General features: G+C 42.9%; 2 protein-coding genes across 11 annotated transcripts in view; one reads left to right on the top strand and one right to left on the bottom strand.

Annotated features, from left to right (window-relative positions):
* Nucleotides 1-2,301, top strand: part of PUSL1 (pseudouridine synthase like 1) — a 74,511-nt gene extending 72,210 nt beyond the window's left edge. For 6 of the 9 annotated variants that reach the window (XM_034753455.1, XM_034753452.1, XM_034753453.1 and 3 more), the window contains one exon: nucleotides 32-2,301. In XM_034753455.1, coding sequence (XP_034609346.1) covers nucleotides 193-1,260 — 1,068 coding nt within the window. In that variant the 5' untranslated portion in view covers nucleotides 32-192 and the 3' untranslated portion in view covers nucleotides 1,261-2,301. The remainder of the gene's footprint in view (nucleotides 1-31) is intronic. The other 3 variants (XM_034753457.1, XM_034753458.1, XM_034753456.1) reach the window with 1 other exon arrangement.
* Nucleotides 2,302-2,551: 250 nt separating this feature from the next.
* INTS11 (integrator complex subunit 11) overlaps nucleotides 2,552-21,589 on the bottom strand; it is a 24,231-nt gene continuing 5,193 nt past the window's right edge. Inside the window, exons 2-18 of one of the 2 annotated variants that reach the window (XM_034753447.1) lie at nucleotides 20,317-20,509; nucleotides 19,146-19,243; nucleotides 17,824-17,897; nucleotides 17,314-17,542; nucleotides 16,351-16,449; nucleotides 16,214-16,248; nucleotides 14,506-14,644; nucleotides 12,527-12,591; nucleotides 11,212-11,401; nucleotides 10,185-10,268; nucleotides 8,439-8,528; nucleotides 7,395-7,557; nucleotides 6,229-6,336; nucleotides 5,421-5,482; nucleotides 4,438-4,580; nucleotides 3,848-3,977; nucleotides 2,552-2,745 (exon numbers count right to left, since the gene is read on the bottom strand). In XM_034753447.1, the coding sequence (XP_034609338.1) occupies nucleotides 2,680-2,745; nucleotides 3,848-3,977; nucleotides 4,438-4,580; nucleotides 5,421-5,482; nucleotides 6,229-6,336; nucleotides 7,395-7,557; nucleotides 8,439-8,528; nucleotides 10,185-10,268; nucleotides 11,212-11,401; nucleotides 12,527-12,591; nucleotides 14,506-14,644; nucleotides 16,214-16,248; nucleotides 16,351-16,449; nucleotides 17,314-17,542; nucleotides 17,824-17,897; nucleotides 19,146-19,243; nucleotides 20,317-20,344 (1,803 nt within the window). In that variant the 5' untranslated portion in view covers nucleotides 20,345-20,509 and the 3' untranslated portion in view covers nucleotides 2,552-2,679. Of the gene's footprint in view, nucleotides 2,746-3,847; nucleotides 3,978-4,437; nucleotides 4,581-5,420; nucleotides 5,483-6,228; nucleotides 6,337-7,390; nucleotides 7,558-8,438; nucleotides 8,529-10,184; nucleotides 10,269-11,211; nucleotides 11,402-12,526; nucleotides 12,592-14,505; nucleotides 14,645-16,213; nucleotides 16,249-16,350; nucleotides 16,450-17,313; nucleotides 17,543-17,823; nucleotides 17,898-19,145; nucleotides 19,244-20,316; nucleotides 20,510-21,589 lie in introns of those variants that run through there. The other variant, XM_034753448.1, reaches the window with a different exon arrangement.

Genomic DNA, 21,589 nt, shown 5'->3' with positions numbered 1-21,589 from the left:
ACTACACTAATGTTTATTTTTATCTTATTAGGTTTACCGAGCGTAGAAGCTTTAGCTGCATTTTAACCAGAGCTGGCTGATGTAACACCACACCTCGAGTTCTCACCCCAGGACAGAGAGCTCCTGCAGCTTTGGAAAAAAGAGGATAATCTAGGCTCTCCCCACAGAACTTGTTCTCCTGCAGCAGAAAGCATGGCAAACACTTCCTGTACCATGGCCAGGGGACACTCGAATGCAACCATAGTTGATTGTTGTGTGGAAGCAGACTTCCAGTACCATCTCTTCACTATCATCTACAGCACTGTCTTTGTACTGGGACTGCTAGAAAATGTCTTGGCTCTTTACCTTTTGACCTGCAAGGTCAAGCACACCTCGCATTCCTACATCTACCTCATCAACTTGGCTGTAGCAGATACCTTGTTTGTTTGTATATTGCCCTTTAAAATCCATTACCACCTGAACCAGAACGATTGGATCTTTGGAGACATGGCTTGTAGGATCACTGGGGCCTTGTACTACATCAACATCTACGTCAGCATTGCCTTCTTCACCTGCATTTGCATGGATCGTTACGTGGCCGTGCTGCACCCCTTCACCTACATCCGGATCAAAGTCACCCACTACAGGATAGTGGTCACCGTCTTTTGGCTCGTTGCTGCAAGCATCATGATCCCGCTTATCCTTGGGGGGCCCCTTCACAACAAGGGCACAGAGAACAAGACCGCATGCTTTGAGAACTTCTCGCTGACTAGCTGGACCCATCGCATGATGCCCTACAATGTCTGTGCCTTGCTGTTTGGCTTTGTCATCCCGTTTGCCATCATCCTCATCAGCTACCCTCTCATCGCCAAGAGGATCGCCCACACCAGACGCAGCATTCACAAGAAGAAGGCCTTGAGGACCATCTACCTGATCCTGCTCATCTCCATCCTGTGCTTCCTTCCTTATCATCTCACTCACCTACTCCACTTCCTGATGAGGGTCCAACTCATCCAAAGTTGCCTGTTTACCAACTTAATTTACAAAATGCGCCGGGTCACTTTGGCCCTGGTCAGTTTCAACTGCTGCCTGAACCCCATCCTATACTACTTCACATCTTCCAGCAAGCCATGGCATCTCGGCCTCAAGTTCAGATCCAAAACCAAGGTTTATACCATTTGTGACAGAAAATTCAATGACTATCCTTATAAAAGCAAGCCAACAACAAGACCACCAACACAGCAATTGAATGAATTGCCTTTTTTAAAACAAGGTCAATAAGTGATTCACCCATAGGTTACGGGTTCAAATCCACCCGAACTTGGAGGAGGAGGAGGATTCAGGTGAGATCAGGTGCTGTATACACATACTCTTTAGGGCAGGGACTATGAATTGAATTTGTTGGTGGTGTCAGTCCACTTCCTAGGAAACTAGAGTCTGTTACGACCCTCGCCCCCTCCAAAAGTCTGTTAATTGGCAAGCGTTGGCACAGCAGACTACATGAAGATAAAAGACAACACATTAGCAGAGATGCCTGTGTTGTGTATAAATAGGACTTTAGTTGGGATCAACAGCTCTGAAAACTGAAGAGTGTCAAGAATGTATGGCAATATTTCCACTTCAGTGTTACTTATTAAGCAATACAAAAAAAAAAAATCCTTTGTTTGGAAAGTGGTGACATTATAGGCTGATTTCCAAAGTAAACGGAGCAGCTGGCTTTCTGCTATTTAAAATCTCTTTGTAGAATAAGAACAATTTCAGTCTGTGTATAGTATGAAATATGATTTATTGATAGTTGACAAATGATATATGAATTATCCAAACTAATGGACCTGCACCAGTACGGTTTGGTATACCGACTACTTGACAGTCATTTCATCATCTGCATCCTTTAACTGCTATTGAGACAGACTGGTCAAGACTAGCACAAAGGACTGGGACTCAGAGGGCTAGGTTCTAATCCAGTTGCTTTGCAGGACATTGAATATCTGCCCATCTATAAAATGGGAATAGCCAAGTACCTCGGTGTTGTCCCTTTCTTTGCTGAACACTGTGAAAGTTAGCTTTGCTTTATATCTGAGTGATGTTCTGCCTATTGTTCACAGCCATGTGTGCATATGCGGTAATGGATAAGTAACTGCTTAAATATTGTGCTTAGTTTTAATCCCTCAGGCCTACTTTTAAGTTCTAACTCCCTATCAGTGTTCTGTACTGTTAAAGTTGACAGCTGACCTTACGTTCAATGCAGAAGCAACAAAATAATTGAATCATTTTGTTCACAAGCTTCAAAAGGTGGCTGAGTGAATTAAAACGCTGTTAAGAGGAGCATCGTCCTGTGCTGTACTTAGGTATGTGGAAAAAGCAAAGTGCTGGCATCAGAACGTTCTTTTTAATATTACAAAAATAAATGTGAACGGAGAGACTTTGAAAATCTCTTACCTTGCTCTACAAGGAATACCAGACGAAGCTGCTCCAGGTAACTTGATATTTGTGACTGACTTTGCCAGTGGGGGATAGCAGTGCTGCTAAAGCAAAATTTTGTCTGAATAGTTTAATACTCTCTACTGCAGGATATTTTACAATAGACCTTTTCTTTATTTAAAAAAAACAACTTAAGTATTTACATGCTTTGGATAATATAAAAAACAGAGGTAAACTTGGAAGGCTTCTGAAGTTCCATTTTCCCCATTGCTGCGTCACTCAAGCTGTAGTTTGTGGCAGTCCCTTTTTCAATAGGGAGGTAAGATAGCTGCCCAGTTCTTCATCCTATACACAGACATCAGAAATAGGTCAGGTGGCAACACCCCCACTCCACACTCATTTAGGGCAGCACACCAAAGGCTGCTCTTTTGACAGGACTAAACCAAAAATCCAGATCCAAAACCCCCTAAAATTAGTACGGTTTCAGAATTGTTTGGCCTGAACCCATTTCTGATAGTTTGACAAATGGGAGTTTATTCTTCCAAAATCACAGACTTGGCAGTAACAAATTACAGGGGCCCTGAGACAACAGATGTCTCTTTTCTTAAGAGCAAAGAAAGGACTATTGATTTTTGCTTTGCTCTCCGGAAAACATTTCCCCTCTAAAGAAAAGCCTTTGGAAACCTAGGCACTAGAGAACTCGACCGTTGAACTTAAACATGAGTGACTCTGCTAGGGCAAGCTTTTAGCTAGGCAGCAAGTTTGAGACTGTTTATATGTATGCTAGTCACACCTCAAATTTTTCATACAAACCCCCGCTCCAACCTTCCCTCTGCTACCAGTACTCCACCCATTGCTGAGGACTAGGGCCAGGATACTAGAAATAGCCAAAAATAAGTAAGGCCATTGATTTTAGGGTGGTTGATGATTTTGTTTCCAGTGCCCACAGGGGGAGTAGACTCAGGAGATGGTGCTCCTGGAAAGGTAGTTTTATTAGGGGGAAAGCTTAAGGAAAGGAGGTGACTTCAGCGAGTTAGTGCATGGCAAGCTGGGGTGTAAATCTATAGTGCCCCTGTACTAAGACGTTGTTTCCACAAGCTCTAAGGATGTGTCTACACTGCAGCTGAGAGGTGAGATTCCCAGCCCAGACAGACGATCATGCTAGCTCAGCGCGACCTAGTGCACTAAAAACAGCTGTGTCGGTGGCAGCTTGGGCATGGAGTTACACCTCCCACGTGCCGCACAGACCTAGCCGAAGTGGCTGATGCGGGACTTTTCAAACAAACTCAAAGCTGGAGTAGCTCTTTTCTGTTCCCTCGCTGCAATAACCCACTTCCTCTGGAAACGGATTCTTATAACTGCAACCCCCACCACAGGCCCAAGTTAGAACAGAGCTAACCGGAATCACTTTGTGAATGTGTGTCTTCGACATGACATTTATTCTTACCTGGTATGTCCATGACACCAGCAAAACTTTGGTTCCTTGGTCCTCTGACTGTGCTGTGGCTTGGATCAGAATGGACTCCACCATGATAGATCCGTCAGGGAGATGCTGAACAGAATAATCTTTCAGGACTCTAGGAAGATGGAAGGTATATTATGCAGTCCTGTTCTGTACTCAAGTGGGCATCTGACTACACAGACCTAGCTCCTACAAACGGTGCATCAGTACAGAGAACGCCTGCACCTCACAGACTCCCCGGCTGGAGTGTAAGCCAATACCCACCAGCTGAGGAGGGCAGGACAGGACTTACAAAAAGGCTAAGACTTTGAATATTAATCATTAGAAAGTCATATAGTTCCACAGGGCTTGATTTCTGACCTGTCTGAAAAGGACAGGCGAGATCCTGAAGTAAAATTCTGGTTCCTATTCGTCTGCATAAACCAATCCTCAGGGGCTGGGCCAGCGGAATTATCTACATTTTAGTCACTGGAATCTTTGTCACCTATTAACATTCCCCAGCTACACACAGCTGGTTTGGAACAGCAAGGCCACCCTTGGAGCAGCAGCTGTTAAACAGTCTGTGGCACGCTTACCCCTTAAGGTGATTATAGACTCGAAGCACCATCTCGTGCTCCTTGCGAGGATCCTGAATGTGGACTCGGCAGGTAAAACGCAGCTGATGCTCCCCAAGACCCAGTTCCTTCAGTGCCTGCTCGGGAGAGACCAAGCGGAAGCTCTGCCAAGGGAAGGGAGAAATCCATTAATCGCAGACTGCCGTTCACATTGCCCCAGAGTGCTTTTTTCATTATTAGGTAGCTCTCTGTAGAGCTAAAGGACAACCACACAGATTTTCTTGGGTCATGGACCCTGCCTTTTTAAATGGCCTAGCACACTGTGGACAATGCCACCAGCAGCAGCAGCAGCTAGATGCGTGTACACAGATTTATTTATATAAACACCTCTATCTGTTATACATTCCCCATTTTCCAAGCCTGCCTTCAAACACAGCTGCTCTATGGATAAAAGTTGGCACAACCCTCCTGTATGACGAGAGTGAGATGGACCACAGCCGTGAGGCGAAGGATAAGCTCTCTTGACGTGGACCAGCCGGTATGGCAGCAGGAGTCAAGAGCATGACAAAAAGCAGAACTTGATTGGAAGTGGCTCTGTGGAGTGGTTAGCTATGGCTCCAGTGTCCTCTTCCAGAGAGAGTGCCACGCCTCTGGGTTGCTCTGATCTCTACCAGCCTTGGCAGGTGAGAGGCTGGGAATTCTCATACACCTGGATTTCCTTCACAGCCTCACAACACTTTAGAGTGGTCACTGCTGAGCTGTAGGACTGAGCACAACACCGAGGTTCTCTGTGACCCCTTTCACATGCAAGAGCGTGATACCTCTTATAAATTAAAACCCTTTTTTATAAATTTAACACCATTGTAAATGCTGGAGGTGAAGCAGGGTTTGGGGTGGAGGCTGGCAGCTCACGACCCCCCCATGTAATAACCTCGTGACCCCATGAGGGGTCCCGACCCCCAGTTTGAGAATCCCTGTACTAGAGTAATCTCCTTTCCACTTACGTTATCCTTCATGATTAATGTGCCATGCATGAGCTTTGGCTTCTTGGAATCCGGCACAAGACCTAGAGTGGGACCAACAGAAAAGAAGGGCAAAGTCATTAATGTTCTTGTGCTTATCTTTCATACAAACATAGTAAAACACTTTAGGATCTAACAGACTGCACGGCCATGGTGAGAAGAGGGTCTGAACTGCCAGCCCCTCAACTGAAATGCAGTAGGTCTAGTCTATGGTCTTATAACCTGGGCAGAGACCCTTTACAAACCATGTACTTAAACCAGTTAGCAACTCCATGGGGATGAGGCAAATCACTCTCAGCAACATTGACTTTCTCTTCTCGATCTTGCAGCACATGGCGCTTCCTTGCTTTAGATAGAAGTTTGGGGGGGGGGGGTGTTAAAACCAGGTTATCTTGTAATTCCAGTGGGGGCGGAACTGGCCCACTGAAGTATGCATTTTTATCCATTAAGCAAACTGACATGTCATCTCTCTGCAGGGTGCATTAGTGATGAATAGCAGGGCAGCCCCATTCTGTGTCTCTGTGACTTTCCTGCATGGGGCTTTTAAAAAACAGTGAATATGTTCTGAATGAGGATAAATTGGCAGGTGAAATCCACGTCATCCCACTGGAAGCCTCTTTCAACCAATGACTAGTTATGAAGCTCCATTATATGGGATATCACATAAATGTGTCCACAACATCCCCTTCTCACACATCCATGCATAATCGTACATTCAGCAGTAAAAACATAAGATGTACTAGAATTGCAGTACCTGAAAGGGGAAAGTCATTGTTAACGGGTGTATTACCTATGGCACTCTCTCTCTTCAACAATCCAAGGGAAATGTCCACTGGTATATTGGGGCTGGTGAACAATGTAGTGGTTTCTCCATTTGCAGGCATGTAACAGTTCACATCTGTATTAAAAGCCAAACAATACTGAAGAAACATCCATATACAGCTTCTAATCCCAAAGGACTTTTTATACGGGGACTATCATTGCACCCATGGCTAGAGTAGAGTGGAACATGGCAGGTGTTTAACAGCAACCCTTTACAACAATTTGGGACAGGGACTAAGAACATTATAGTCAACAAACTTGAAAGAGTAATTCAAATAACCAGTATAGTTGAATCTTGCCAGGAGACCAGAGTTAACACCCCTAATCATGGTAAATTCCATGGGATTGTTAATCACAAGTAGCCACGGCCTTTTTTTTTTCCCCCCCGTGGAAGACAGCACAGATTCCCACAAAGGGAACAACGCTACTTATTGAATCACCAGCAACACTTCATGTACCAGCATGTGTTTCTTCCTTTGGGGAACTCCCACCCAACCTGAGGCTTGGCGAATATACGAGAGCTGAAACGATCCCAGGCTGCAGCAGAACTTACAGCCATGATAAAAACAAGTTAATGCAAAAGTCACCTGAAACTATTGGGAAAATGCACCCAATGAATAAGCATCCCAAGAGTGATACACAATGATCTCTTTATTGATCATTCTCCCCCTAGCCTTAAAGTCAGCTGCTTTCAAAAAAGGTTTTTATTTTTCCTCTAGTCTTGTTCACTGTAACTTAAGTCCGTAGTATAGAATTATAAACACGAAAGAACTTTTCCCCACCAGTCTCTGTTGGTTTTAGGAGTCCAAGAGGCACAGCTTACAGAACTAACTCCCTGTTTATACATGCACACATGCAATAACTCTCCATTTCTTCGACTACACTGCACCTGACTGGTCCCCAGAGATCATTAAACCTGCAGCAGGGGCTCACTGCAAACCATGCCATCTAGAGAGTCATCCTACCCATTTGCTTCCAGCACAGGGACTTTTCAGTACTTAAGCCAATCAAAACATGTTATTCAACTAGATTTAACGTCCTGGCCAAACTACATGAACTATAAAAATAATTAATCCTTCCCCCTTCCACTCCTAATCCTCCCCACCACCCTCCAGAGCCCAACACCTTACATACGAAATTCCTGTTCAATTTTCTGCTTCAGGAACTCCATCTTCTTTGCTTCCCCGTGAACCAGAAGAACACTGCGTGGCTCAGCCTGGCGAATCAGCTGCATTATTCCCTTGGCATCAGCATGGGCACTAAAGGACATGTATTCGACCTGCATCTTCACCTCCAGCTGCAGGGACCAAGGGGAGAAGCAAACACAGACCATCCCCCATCACTACTTGCTTTGCCTGTTCACAACTTACAAGCCACGCAGTAACTAAACCAGAGCTCTCAGCATCCGCGTGTAACTGGAGTGAGCAAGACACCTACATCAGAAAGTGGGACAATTGAGACAGCCAGATCCTTAACTTCAGGGGCAGTTGACAAAAGTCAGCACCAGACAAGGAAAGCAGTTAGTACCTTGCAGGATCAGACTTTATAATTCTGGATACACTTCCTCATAGACTCTAAGATCAGAAGGGACCATTATGATCATCTAGTCTGACCTCCAGCATGATGCGGGCCACAAAAGCTGACCCACCCACTCCTGGAAGAATTCTCTCCCTTGACTCAGCTATTGAAGTCCCCAAATCATGATTTAAAGACTTCAAATCGCTGAGAATCCTCCAGCAAGCGACCCCTGTCTCAGCTTTGCCCAAAGAAAATCACCTTGTAAGGATGTTGATTACCAGCTGCAATGTCCCTTTCAGCAGGAATCTATGTGACAGTTACCTCACGGGGTACAGGTGATTTATGTACTTTTCCATATAGAATTAAACATCCATTAAAGTCTCTGGGCCCCAGCTACAATGATTTCAGCAGGGTAAGAGATTTATGGGGCAATCGTTCAGCCATTGCCCACGTAGCCAAACTCCCACTGACTGTAGTTGTGGGTCCACATGTGGAAGGATGGCAGCAGAATGCAAATCATTGTCAGCGCCACCAAAGGAACTAATTCAATCACTTCGGCTAAAATGTACATCAACACAGGGAGAGATTTTCACCGACACAGGGCAGTGCAATGTGCAAGTCCCCCTGAAAGTCAGCAGTGCCCTTTCAAAATTAACTTACTATTTGTCTTCCTTCCATTTCTAGCTTCCGCTGTCCACTCAGGATCTTATGACCCACAGTTCCTTGCACACAGTAACCTGGCATAATGACCTGGAAGGAATCCAGACAAATATGTAGCATTTGCACACTGAATGGAGCTAGAGTAAGTTGTTCTCTTGGGACAGAACTAGCCGCACATCCACCTGTATAACGCTGATGGCAAGTTTCCATGGTTCCCGACATGTCTACCACAACTCTTTGTTTAGAACAGGGGTAGGCAACCTATGGCACACGTGCCGAAGGCGGCGCACAAGCTGATTTTCAGTGGCACTCACACTGCCCGGATCCTGGCCACCGGTCCCGGGGGCTCTACATTTTAATTTTAAATGAAGCTTCGTAAACATTTTAAAAACCTTATTTACTTTACATACAACAATAGTTTAGTTATATATTATAGACTTATAGAAAGAGACCTTCTAAAAACGTTAAAATGTATTACTGACACGCGAAACCTTAAATTAGAGTGAATACATGAAGACTCGGCACACCACTTCTGAAAGGCTGCCGACCCCTGGTTTAGAAGCTACTGAATCTATTCTGTTCAATTATGCCCCTCAGCATCTTGCATGATAACGACCTGAGTATGGCACAAGCATTAAGATCAAATTAAAAAGGCGTCTTCTGTTAAAATCCACGTGCTACTAAACAAGGGTTATTACTAGTCATGGGTAAACAGACAGCGTTGAACAGATAAGCACGGCTGAAAATACATTTCCATAACATAAAATCTTGCACCACTCATCCTTTCCGAGTCTACTGCCAACAATGCAACATTTTAACAGTCACAAAAACTTGAGCTAACAGAACTGTACCCGTGTCAATTCCTCAGGGAATCCCTCTCTCCCCGACTATAAGGGCCTGGTCAGTTTCATGGGATTCTTCGAAAGTAAGGCTTCTTTAAAAGACCTTCTAAATATTCAGTAAGTGGTTCCAGTCTCAAACCTGAGGAATGTCACTTTATGGGTTTCAAAGGTCATGGCCAGCCTTTGGACACAAACCCTCTCTCAATAAGGATATCGATATCCCCTCAAGGCCACCAGAGCAGGCTGAGCTTTCAGAGCGTGACTCAGTGCGAAACGCTCCGAGTTCCACAGCTATTCACCATCGACGGTTTTCATAGCCAGTGTTCCCTTTGTAAAAGTTGACCTGCGTGGATACTTGATAAGGTGGCCCCACTGAAATAAATGGACCAATGCGTCCCCACGCATGGATCACAGCAGCATTTAAGGAGTTAATACTAATTTTTTCCCCCTAATTGAAGCACAATGTGGTATCTAACATAAGTCGACTGAAGTCTGGAATGTAGACATGCCATCAGAACTGAATGCATCATGTTCATGCAAAGTAATTAAACCATCAAGCTGCATCTGTTCCCCAAAGACACAAAGGGTGAGTCCTTGTCCAAGAGAGACAAATCCTGGCCCCAGTGAGGCCAATGGCTAAACATCCACTAATTTCAGAGCCCAGCATTGGTCCAAATGCAATGTGCCAGTCATAAAAAGCATTTTTAAATCATGCTTTAATTAAATAAGGTCAGTCAGTCAGCAGTTATTACTAACTGATGACTCGTTTAGATAACCGCTGATAAAGGAAAGATGCATGCAAAAGACTCTCCTGCCAATATAGGCAGAGTTTATTTCTAAAACGACTGGAGTGTAGCCCCACACATCAATATGAAGCACCATTCAAGGTCACAGAATTTCTTACCATGTTCTTTTCATTCCCTGCCCATTTCCTGAAGATCTGAAGGGACTGTCCGGCATGAAGCATACCTGGGGTTGCAAATACAACCTAGGTTTCAAAAGAGGAGTGTTAGGAGCTGCCACACAGATTCATTTTTCCTAATGATTAGAAAACAGGTGTCCCAGATTATGGAGAGAGCACGTAAGAATAGAACCAGGGAAGTTCCATCTATGAATCTATATAGTACCAATTAATATACAGTACAGTTTAGACTCATTACAGCTGTGGGGCTTGGGGGGGGGGGGGGAAGAGAAGGGGGAGGCAGAGGAAATTTTTTCAAACTGTGCCTTACAAGATCTCCATAATTTTCCATAAAACAAAATACTTCAAAATTCACATTTCCTAATAAACCCTTCAAGTGTTTTGATTAGCCGGCAGTACCATGATGGTTTCTGAGTGATCTACTGGGAGGTAACTAGAAAGGAATCTGTCGAAATCAATAGCAAGAAAACAACATTTTTTTTTAAAGGGTCACTTTCATTTTTAATTTAATTTAATGGGATTGTTTAGAAGAACTATAGATTGGATCAATGCAGAGGAACGCATTTAACATTCGCCCTTTTTAGATTAATTTTCTAATACTTTTTAACTTTAATGCACTGGAAGGTAGTTCTTGTAATATGTTTATTCCTTTTATTATGTTTAAGACAAAAGCTTCATTATTGCTGCATATGATTGGATTTATCAGTGCAAAAAAAAAAAAAAATGAAATTCAACAGGGATTTGGGTTTAGAGTCCCAGGTCTGCCACAGGCTTCCTATGTGACGTTAGGCAAATTACTTAATCTCTTTGGGCCTCAGTTTCCCATCTGTAAAATGGGGATAACAGTAATTCACTATCTCAGAGAGGTGCTGTGAAAAATACATTGACAATTGCAAGGAGCTCAGGTATTATGTAAACTGTGCGCTTTCCTTAAGCCAGGCAAAAAACAGCACTAAAACAGCTCCTACCCGTGCACATCAATCCTATCACGTTCTTAACCTCCACGTACCATTGGCCCAGGGTTATCGGCAAAAGCCCTGTCAAACGCCTTGATGTGTTTGAATTCGAACATGTTTCTCTGGACAAAAGTTTTCCGGATCTTCTGATTAGTCCATGTGATGAAGAGCTTGTAGTAGTGATTGGCCTTCTCAGTCAATCCCATCGAGAAGTAAATTGGGGCCTTCAAGTTCATTCTTTCCCTTTGGGGAGAGAGAAGAGTCAGTCAGTCAATTGTGGTTGCTTAAGTGGAATCCTGGCAAAAACCTCTCAGGCGCTCCCCTTTGTGTGCTCAAGAATTAGTCTAGGGACTTAAGATTTCTATGCATACACTTACCTGGGGAAATAGGAAGTCAATATCTCCGCTATGTCACATTAATGTTAGATAATCCAATTCTCCTTGTCAGCTGGTCCAGACTTATCTAACCAATTATGAATGTTAAACATGATGCTATGGGGTATAATTAAGAGTAAGGCAGCTTTAGATCATCATGTACATGTCCCAACTCAGACACAGCCTCTCCTTTCTGATCCTTACCATGACAATGTTCATGAAAAAGACTCAATATTTTATTCGGCCATACAAAAAAAGTTTCTTATCCAGAGCACAGAGTTTTGCAAGGCCAGAGGGATGGTATGAAATAAAGAAAGAGAAAATTTAGACTGAGTGTCTTGGGGCAGGATGAGGCATGACTCAAAAGAGCAAGATATTTTAGAGTAGTGTCCAAGTGGTGGAGGGACAAAAGCACTAGAAAATATACTACAGGGAGCAATCCTACACTAGCCAGCATGGGCAGATACAGGCACTCAAGAGGTTTACATTCCAGATTCTTTGCAGGGCAGCCGGTTTCCTTAATCTGCGTCTGTGGCGTGCGTCTGTCTGAATTTGGGCATCGTGGATATCAGTGCTGAACTCGGGCCACAAAGTTCCCATCCAGCTTTTCCCAACATTGCGGGGGGAAGGTTCACATCGGTCTCGGTGTTGACGCGAGGGATTCGGATGTTTCCGATGTTGCATTAATGGGTATCGAGTGGGGCAGTGGTTAGAGAAAGCAGCGAGGACACAGAGCACCTGGAATACAGCTGAGACAGCTGTTGCTTGGGACCAGATGCAGCCAGCCCTGGGCAAGATCCCTGTGAAGTGTGGGCAAGGGCTACCAGGGTTGCCAGTTAGGGGAGGTGGCGGAAGGTCAGCAAGGCAGAGAGATGAATATAAGACTGTGCATGACAAACAGACACCACAGAATCCTGGAAAAAATGAGCACTAAGTGTAGGAGGGGAGGGGAATAAATACGTGTTTTAAATGGAAAAGTTGAGGCTGTTCTTACCAGAAAGTTTCCAGTAAGATGCAGAGTTCCTGGGCACGTCCCAGAGCAAAAACCGGGATAAGAACCTGCAATTAAAGTGCAGAGTTAGACTATACTACTGCCAAACACCATGCAAAGATTATGTGCCCCACTGGTGCCCACAAACACCTGTACTTGCTCACAGTGGGTGCACATTCCATTTTATAGATGAACTCCATGTGCCCTCCTTTCCAAACTCTCCCCACAGAGGGCCGATCTTCCTGATGCTGCTTTTTATTTCCCTATTCGTCATTTGTTCTTAAGGAGAGGAGACATTGCACATTTACGGAAAGCAACAGCCTAGGCTCCCTGGATTCTTGCAATATAACAGGGAACATGCTTTATGGAGACCTAGGGAATCACATTGTTCTGTTTAGCACTGCAAGGAAGTTTCCAATAAAATACTGTAAATAAAAACAAAACCACATTTCTGGCATTGCCTATGGAAAATTATATTGTGCCAAGCACTTTTCATCTTGACTGCCTAGGCCGCACTGGAGCAGTTACGTCCTAGCAGTAACTTTTTTAGCCCTCCAGGGGACAAGGAGCGTGAGAGTCGAACATAGAACGTACACACAGCTGCCTCCTTGGAGAGTTTTCACACACGTCGTTTCATGTCTCTAATATTTTCTGCTATCAAACTCTTCACTGATGCTTGCTGCCAACTCGCAGGACCTTACATTACACTGATTGGTTTTCCAGATTCAGTGACAATTTCATAGAAATCATCAGCTAGTTCTAAGATGAGTCTCTAGGTGGGAGATCTATGTGTATGCCACCTCTGTTCTCAGAGGACTCACTTTTCCCTTCCATAAGCAGTTCCAGATTTCTCCCTCACTGGGAACAGAACAATAAATGAACGAAGTGTATGACCAAAGTCACTAGGGATGAACTAATGTACCTTTTAACCACGACAACACCATTAAAACTGTAAACATGCGATTGCCATACAGACTGCACCTCCCATTTTATCAGCGATTAATTTAATCCAAACTTCAGGAACTAAGGGCCACATCCTCATGCAAATCAGCATAGTTCCATTATTTGAGAATCCAGTGACTTGACCATTGGGATCTGGCTCTAAACTATTTGTTATAATGCAGATACAACATCCACCTTTAAGTAGGACTGCTCTAAGGCACATTTTATTGGGAAAATACTCTCACTGGCTACAGAAAGTTGTCTTTTATTAAGAGAGGGAGGCAATGACCAGAATTCTGAATGAGCGAGAAACAAACAAGTGCCTAAGGCAGACCCACAAAATCCAACTATAGTTAAAAATTGCATTAAGATGTTATTGACATTATAAGCACCGCTATGTGCCATGTGCTTTGGTGGTCATGTAGATAACAAGATCAGTTGTTTATTTCAAATTGACATTATTAGAAAAGAACTGAACAAATAAAAGGGGGAAGCTACATGCAGTGCATGCAAACATTTTTAAAGTGTTTCAGAAGGGGATGTAGGTACCTCTTTGTATGTTAATACTTTCCATATATTTGGGGTTTTACAGCAAAAATCTCCTAAGGGTCTAATCGTGGGGCACGGAATACTGAGATGAGAGCACTAGAAATTATTGGTTAGGAGTAAAAATTTTGACAGATAGTCATTTAAATTTAGAAACTGAGACTAAGAGACTAGTTTAGAGCACAAAATGTATATGCCTGTGTCTCAGGCACGACTTTCTCTGTAACTTTGAACTACAGAGAGTTAACATTGTAACCTTGGCATTTCCCTTCCACTAGAAAAACAAAAGCACATACTTAATACCCTGCCCTTTCTAGCATAGGTTAGCAATAAAACCAACCACCAACTTGCTTGGTGGAGCAACAGAGCTGTCATCAGGCTGTGTAAGAAGTCAGCTCAAATATTAGCAATAATACGGCCTTCCTGACCCACCGGATGCCCATGCTTTCTACAGACTGGAAAATGCTCCAATTAGCTTATGCCACATACCATACCTTCCCTCCTCTCTCTACACTTTCATGGACCTTCTTCAGGAAGTCCCTCTCTCGGCAGCGTTTGGAGTCTCTGATAGTTGTGGCATAGGTGGATTCGCTGATTAATAAATCCGGACGACACTTATCAATCCAGGCAGCTCTAAAACAAAACAGAGAGAGACCATCTAATAGATAATATATAGCACTTTAATATAGGGATAATGATGTTCCTTATCCTTCTTTTATAGATGGGGAAACTGAGGCCCAGAAATCACAGAATCATAGGACTGGAAGGGACCTTGAGGGATCATCTAGTTCAGTCCCCTGCACTCATGGCAGGACTAAGTATTATCTAGACCATTCCTGACAGGTGTTTGTCTAACCTGCTCTTAAAAATCTCCAACGATTAACTACCCTGACAGTTAAGAAGTTTTTCCTAATGATCAATCTAAACCTCCCTTGCTGCAATTTAAGTCCATTGCTTCTTGTCCTATCCTGTGAGGTTAAGAAAAACAATTTTTCTCCCTCCTCCTTGTAACAACCTTTTACATACTTGAAAACTGTTATCATGTCCCTTCTCAGTCTTCTCTTTTCCAGACTAAACAAACCCATTTTTTTCCAATCTTCCCTCATAGGTCATGCTTTCTAGACCTTTAATCATTTTTGTTGCTCTTCTCTGGACTCTCTCCAATTTGTCCACATTTCCTGAAATGTGGCACCCAGAACTGGACACAATACTCCAGTTGAGGCCTAATCAGCGGAGTAGAGCGGAAGAATTACTTCTCATGTCTTGCTTACAACGCTCCTGATAATACATCCCAGAATGATGTTCTTTTTTTGCAACAGCGTTACACTGCTGACTCATTTAGCTTGTGGTCCACTATGACCCCCAGATCCCTTTCCGCAGTACTCCTTCCTAGGCAGTCATTTCCCATTTTGTGTGTGTGCAACTGATTGTTCCTTCCTAAATGGAGTACTTTGCATTTGCCCTTATTCAATTTCATCCTATCTACTTCAGACCATTTCTCCAGTTTGTCCAGATCACTGTGCAGTGACTTGCTCAAGGTCACACAGGAAGTCAGGAGCAGAGCCAAGAATCCTAACTTCATTGGACCACATTGTAACTGTCTCTTGCTAAATGAATCCAGTCCACAATATGGAGACTAACACTACAGATTTTTGAGACACAAGTTTTCATTTACTTGCTGAAGACTAATTTAAGAGGTTACATTTTATTAAAGATCACCAACATTTAAAATCTTTCATACACATTAATATCCTTCTCCTTTAGCACTGATAGAACATTTATTATTGCAAGTAATAAAATAAAACATGGCTCACTGCAAATGTATAGCATTGATCTGAATTATGTTAGAAGGCTAACATCTATAAAAGATGCCATGACAGGAAAATATATGGAACATTTAAACCCAATTATTGTGCAGTCTTAAAAAGGGGATTAACATGACCGTACACCAGAGAGAAGAAGAATACTGCAGAAGTGCATTCAGAGTCTATCTTGAGGAATTATTTTAAATCTATTTAGTTCCAGAATTGAAAACTTCATTTATCTTCCCAACAGAGAAGGCACTAAGTGACTGAGTCTCTTATCCGAGAACAAAGAATCACCAGTAATAAACTCCCATACATTAACAGGAGTTGCAGGTTAAGATCTCCCATGTATGGATCACACTCATTAAAATTCATAATTTCTCTGCTTCCTACTTACCCTAAGTGTCTGTCTGGCGTCATGTTATAATCACCCTAATGGAAGAAAAGAAAACCCATTTACTACCTGAAAGCTAACTGGACACATACCATACAAAGGAGATGTATAGGTCTATAAATATTTATCTGTATACTTACAGTATAGACCACAGACTCAGAGCCAACTTTAATCTGGAACATGGCTGCTCCCAGCACATGGCCAGCATAGTACGCCTTGATTTCCAGCTCATCATCCACCTACAGAGACAAAACCATATAGCCAATGTTAGACATCTCTCTCAGCGTTTAAAGAGAATTCATGCATTGGGAATTACGAGCACTGATGGCAGCTGATTTTATTACTCTGTTTCTTCACTGCTAATTTTGATCCCTTCCCAAATACAATTGTCCTCTTCCCATCCCCTGTGTTTGAGAGGCAGCACCCTCTATACCAAAAGTCACACTCCCGCTAGAGGAAACCATAGGGCAGAACCAACTTCTAGTGCAGTACTACCCTGACCAAATAAGGGATTTGATTACCCCCAAAGACAAATGCACTAGCTCCTTCCATAGCAGCCGCTAAAAGGACCCTGGGTAATCTTTGTCTCACCTTCTTCCTATTTTGTATTGTGTCTCTGACTCCCTGCTTTCTCGTTTCTGCCCCTCCACCCTGGTCTCTTGCTTGTTTTTCCTTTTTCCTTTTATATGCACTTTGTTTTTTCCACCTATTTTTGGTCTTTGCTAGGTGAGGAACAACCCTCCACCCCCTTTATACATGGAAGGGCTGCAGAGGAAATTGACTAGGTTTAGTCCTTTTCCTTCTGTATCAAGCTCCTTAGAGCACATAGCTGGCTGCAAAGGGAAACTGACAAGAAACAATATCTTACAAGCTTAAAGTGAAAATGCGTCTTAGCTAGGGAAGGAGTATGAGGGGAGGGGATTATGATTCTTGGGCGCCTTTCCCTGCTCTGCCACTGACTCACTGTCTGACCTTGGGCACATCATTTAATCTTTTTTTGTATCTCAGGCACTATGGAAGTGTAGCAATGGAAGACCCTGTTCCCTCCTCTTCAACAGTCCAATTGATTTATTCTGAGAGTTCCCCGGGTTGAGTCATTTTACCTGGATTGTCTGGTGAAGGTGGACAGCTACCACTTTTTTCATGCAATCTTTAATCATTTGGGAAGTGAAGAAGTTGGTCTCCCCTTTCTTATCCACAGTAATTTTCCTGTAATCCTCCAGCAGGATGGGGCAGATGGCCTTGGTGGGGTGCGTCATGTATATGGGTCCATCATAGCCAACCATTTCGCTGAAATACGGTAAAGCTCCGCAGTGGTCCAAATGAAAGTGGCTGTGAAGGAACATCCAGAATGGAAGATATGACCCACAGGCACTTAGCTAGATGTTTATAACAGTCACCTAACACACACCTCTTGTGAATGTGCATTAGCTCCTGTAAAACACGGAGAGATCCCTGCATGGAGCATAAGTGCAATCTAATCTTTGCAGTATAGAACTGCAAGCCATTAAGGGTGACTAGTTTATTAACGTAGAAGGGGAAAGTGGAAGAATTATTTTCCAGTGCTTTCCTCTTCTGCATCTGAATTATAAGATGGCAGGCAGTTTTCTTACCTGATGATTACACAGTCTAGAAAGTCAGTCAGTCTTCCATTCTGGGTAATGTATGAAAAATCAGGAAAGCGTCTCTAAAAGACACAAAAGCAGGTTATCAGATATTAAACAAAGCTGGTTACTGAATTCAAAACATGACATTAAAAACAAATGTCAGCCGCCCATGTCGCATTAGGAATGCACTGTGATCTTATTACAGGGCAGAACTCCAGCAGGACAACAGGGAATGCTGGCGTCACCAGCAAGGTGGATCGCTACAGGCTAAACCCCATAAAAGACATGAATGCAGAGAGTTCCAAGAAGGAGGAGGAGAAAACTGCCAATGAGAGGGTTTATTTTGACATTGCAAATAAGTAATTAAGTTATCGTCAGAGACGAAAGATAGCTAATCCATTTTATCTTCACCATAATTCTCACTTGTAGGTTTCAGACCTCTTCATAGAGTTCTGCTAAAGCTGATAGTTCGCTCTGTACTGTGTTTTCCGAGTTTTGTTATCTGCACATAAGAATTAAGCTCACTCCTCTCTCTATTAGACACCAACAACATTCAGGTATCGTGAGCCAAAACAACAGAGTCGGTGGGAAAACATGCTGCAGGTCTTGGTTTGGGTCCCATCATCAATCAATTGGCTGGTAACAAAGCTCATCCCAGTACCAAACTAATGATGAGTTTTATGTTTTAAGCGCACAGGAAGCCTCCTGCTACATAGAGAAGGGGTTCTCAAACTGGGGTCAGGATCCCTCAGGGGGTCACGAGCTGTCAGCCACCACTCCAAACCCCGCTTTGCCTCCAGCCTTTATAATGGTGTTAAATATATCAAGAAGTGTTTTTAATTGGGGGGGGGGGTGCACTCAGAGGCTTGGTATGTGAAAGGAGTCATCAGTGCAAAAGTTTGAGAACCCCCAACAAAGTGAAATGACGCTGAAATGCAGCACTCATTGCCCTGCTGAGCCTCTTTTAAGGTTTTCAGGCAGCCCACACACCACCTGAGGGCTGGGAGGTGGAACTACAGAACACAAACATATATGGGGAAGACTCAGGAACTCAGCATTTGCCAGAGGGGATATTGGTCTATCAAGTGTGGTACTATAACTCCAGCAGCGGTTGATACCTAAGGTTTCAGAGGAAAGTGAGCCTTCACCTAAGAGTGCACCAAAACGTGCTGGATTCTTCAAACAATTTCTAAATGAAGCTTGGTATAGCTGGTCAAGTAGGTTAGGTAGCTAAGGCACCCACAGAACCAGAAGCAATACTGGAAAAGGCTGGGCAGATAAACCTTGAAGAATCTGCACACAACATTCGGTCTTTCTGCCATACTTACATCATCATTATAGCCCATGTGCATCCCGCAGTCTAGCATGACATTTTTCCCTGCAATAGACACAAGGACGCAGCTCCGGCCCACATCCTGGCCAGCCCCTGGAGCAAGAGACAAACAAAGGCAGCTGCATCACCTGTCTATATAACCTCTTAAACCTTTAGAAGGATATAAACATTTGAAGCTCTGGGAAAACACTGGCTAGATAAACTTCAACACCCCTATTAAATAGGCAAGTATCATTATCCTCATTTTAGAAAGGAGGAAACTCAGACTCAGACAGAGGAAATTACTTGCCCAATGGCACACAGTAAATCATTGGCAGAGCTAGATTAGAAATCTAAACCCTCTCCTATAGTCACTCCTCTATGCCACAGTGTCTCATCTTTTGGTAAAAGTGAAGCTCTCCATTTAGCACCTGGCTTGTTAGTTTCAGACCAAAAGACATACCTTAGCAAAAAGCATTTCTGCTGATATATTTAAGAAGATACCATCGAACAGTTTATCACTAAAACTGCTATCATCTTTCAGGAACATCCTCTGTATGCAGACTACACACAGAAACATAGCTATACAAACTAACAGCAGCTATTTTTGAATGTGTGTACTCCACTGAACAATGTCCCCCACTGGTCCTATAGCAATGTTAAATAAGCTACCATTCTGCACATGTTGTGCTAATATGTATGCTGAAGCAAAACCACGAAGGAAACAAGAGGCTCACAGCATAATCCAGCTTCAGTAAAAACACTTTTGGAGTGGTCGGAAAACAGTGTTTGCCAAATTCAAAAGGAAAAGAGGAAATAATAATATTTTGCACTATATGGCAGCTTATAAATATAAATGAATTAATCCTTTCAACATCCGAAAGCAAGGTTAGCAACATCTCTTTCCGTCTTCTCGTTTGCAAAGCAAGATTAAGATCGCCTAAAGAGAGGAGTCAAATCTGAATGCGGCATGCTAGTTACATAAATATAACGTAGTAACATATAAGTGCAAGTATAAGACCATAACAAGCTATTCTATGTTAAAACATGGAAAGAAGCATGAATCTCTTGCTATGCATATTGTAGTTATTTCTAACTAATTTTAATTCCTTTAGGGCTCTGTCACAGCATCCAAACCTTTTCTACTTTTCTATCTATTTCAGCTCCATTTTGTGGTTTGAACTTACCCAAGGGAGTGACTTTTATTTCAGGCATTTTAAGCCGAGAAGAACTTTTTGAACCTTAGCAGTATAGCAGTCTATTTCAGAGATACCATAACTGGGTACTGAAAACAAGAGAAGATCCAGCCTTTCTTCAAACCACTGATCTGTTTATTTACTAATATCACAGAGAAGAGCTCAGCTGGGGCCCCATGGCTTCCTAGAGAGAGACAAGAATACAGTCAAGAAAAGAGTCAGGTAACTCAGCACATTCTTAGTGTCATCTAAAAATGCATGCCTGCTCCCAAGATAGTCAAGGCTTAGGTTCTGCGAAAACATAAACTGGTTTCCTTGACCCTAACATTATTAGAGTGTTTTATAGTCGCTCAGTCCAGGACTGATTGGGCCATGGACTTGGTCCTTAGAGGGATTCTGCCCAGGTGAGAGGGGATGCACATTGGCATGGCTGTATGTGGGAAGCCTGACTGCGGCTGATCCTGCCAGATAGAGTGAGGTTTTCAGCCTCCTGGACTCTAAGTTCATTCATTTATTAACAAACTGCAGACAAACTCCCTATTACAGCCTTGATTTTGCAGTGTGAGTTAGTTTAAAAAAATTAAGACTGTCATCTTCTGCATCCCTTTCCCAATGCAAATTGCTATTAGATCAAAGATGAGAATGAATTTAATTCAATTAACTTCTAAGCCTGGACATAACAAAACACCTTAAATTGTCTGAATGCAATTAGTACATTCTTTAGCTCTGCTTCTAGGATTCCAGAGCAGTCCCTATTTTATAAATCATTACAGGAAATTGTGAGGTTGCATTATCACCACTGCTGATGGGAAAATTTTCATCAAAACAAAACAAAAATGTTATTTAAGTCAAAATCAAAATATTTACAAAAAGTTGTCATTTTTGACATTTTAAAAAAAACAAATGAAGTGTTTTAATAAAAATCAAAATATCCTGAAACAACATAAAAACATCCCTTTTTTTTTTTTTTTTTTTTCAGAATATAACGTTCTGATTGTTTTGTTTCAAAACAACTTTTAGGAACAAAATTTTATTTATACAAAAACCAGTTTAAGTTTTAAAAGGTTGGGATCCGAAAAAATGATCAAAACAAAAGTGTCCCAATTAACCCGCAGCATGGCATCCCCGTTCACCCCACACACACACCGTACCCCACGGGACGGCGCCCTCTAACCCCCCCCACCTCCCCCCCCCCCCCCCCCGCCCCCCCTGACCCCCCCACCTCCCCTCCTCCCCCGCACGGCGCCCCCTAACCCCCCCCCAC

The sequence above is a fragment of the Trachemys scripta genome, chromosome 19 (assembly GCF_013100865.1).
Source record: "Trachemys scripta elegans isolate TJP31775 chromosome 19, CAS_Tse_1.0, whole genome shotgun sequence".
Classification (NCBI taxonomy): domain Eukaryota; kingdom Metazoa; phylum Chordata; order Testudines; family Emydidae; genus Trachemys; species Trachemys scripta.
This window is presented reverse-complemented; position numbering and strand designations above follow the sequence as displayed.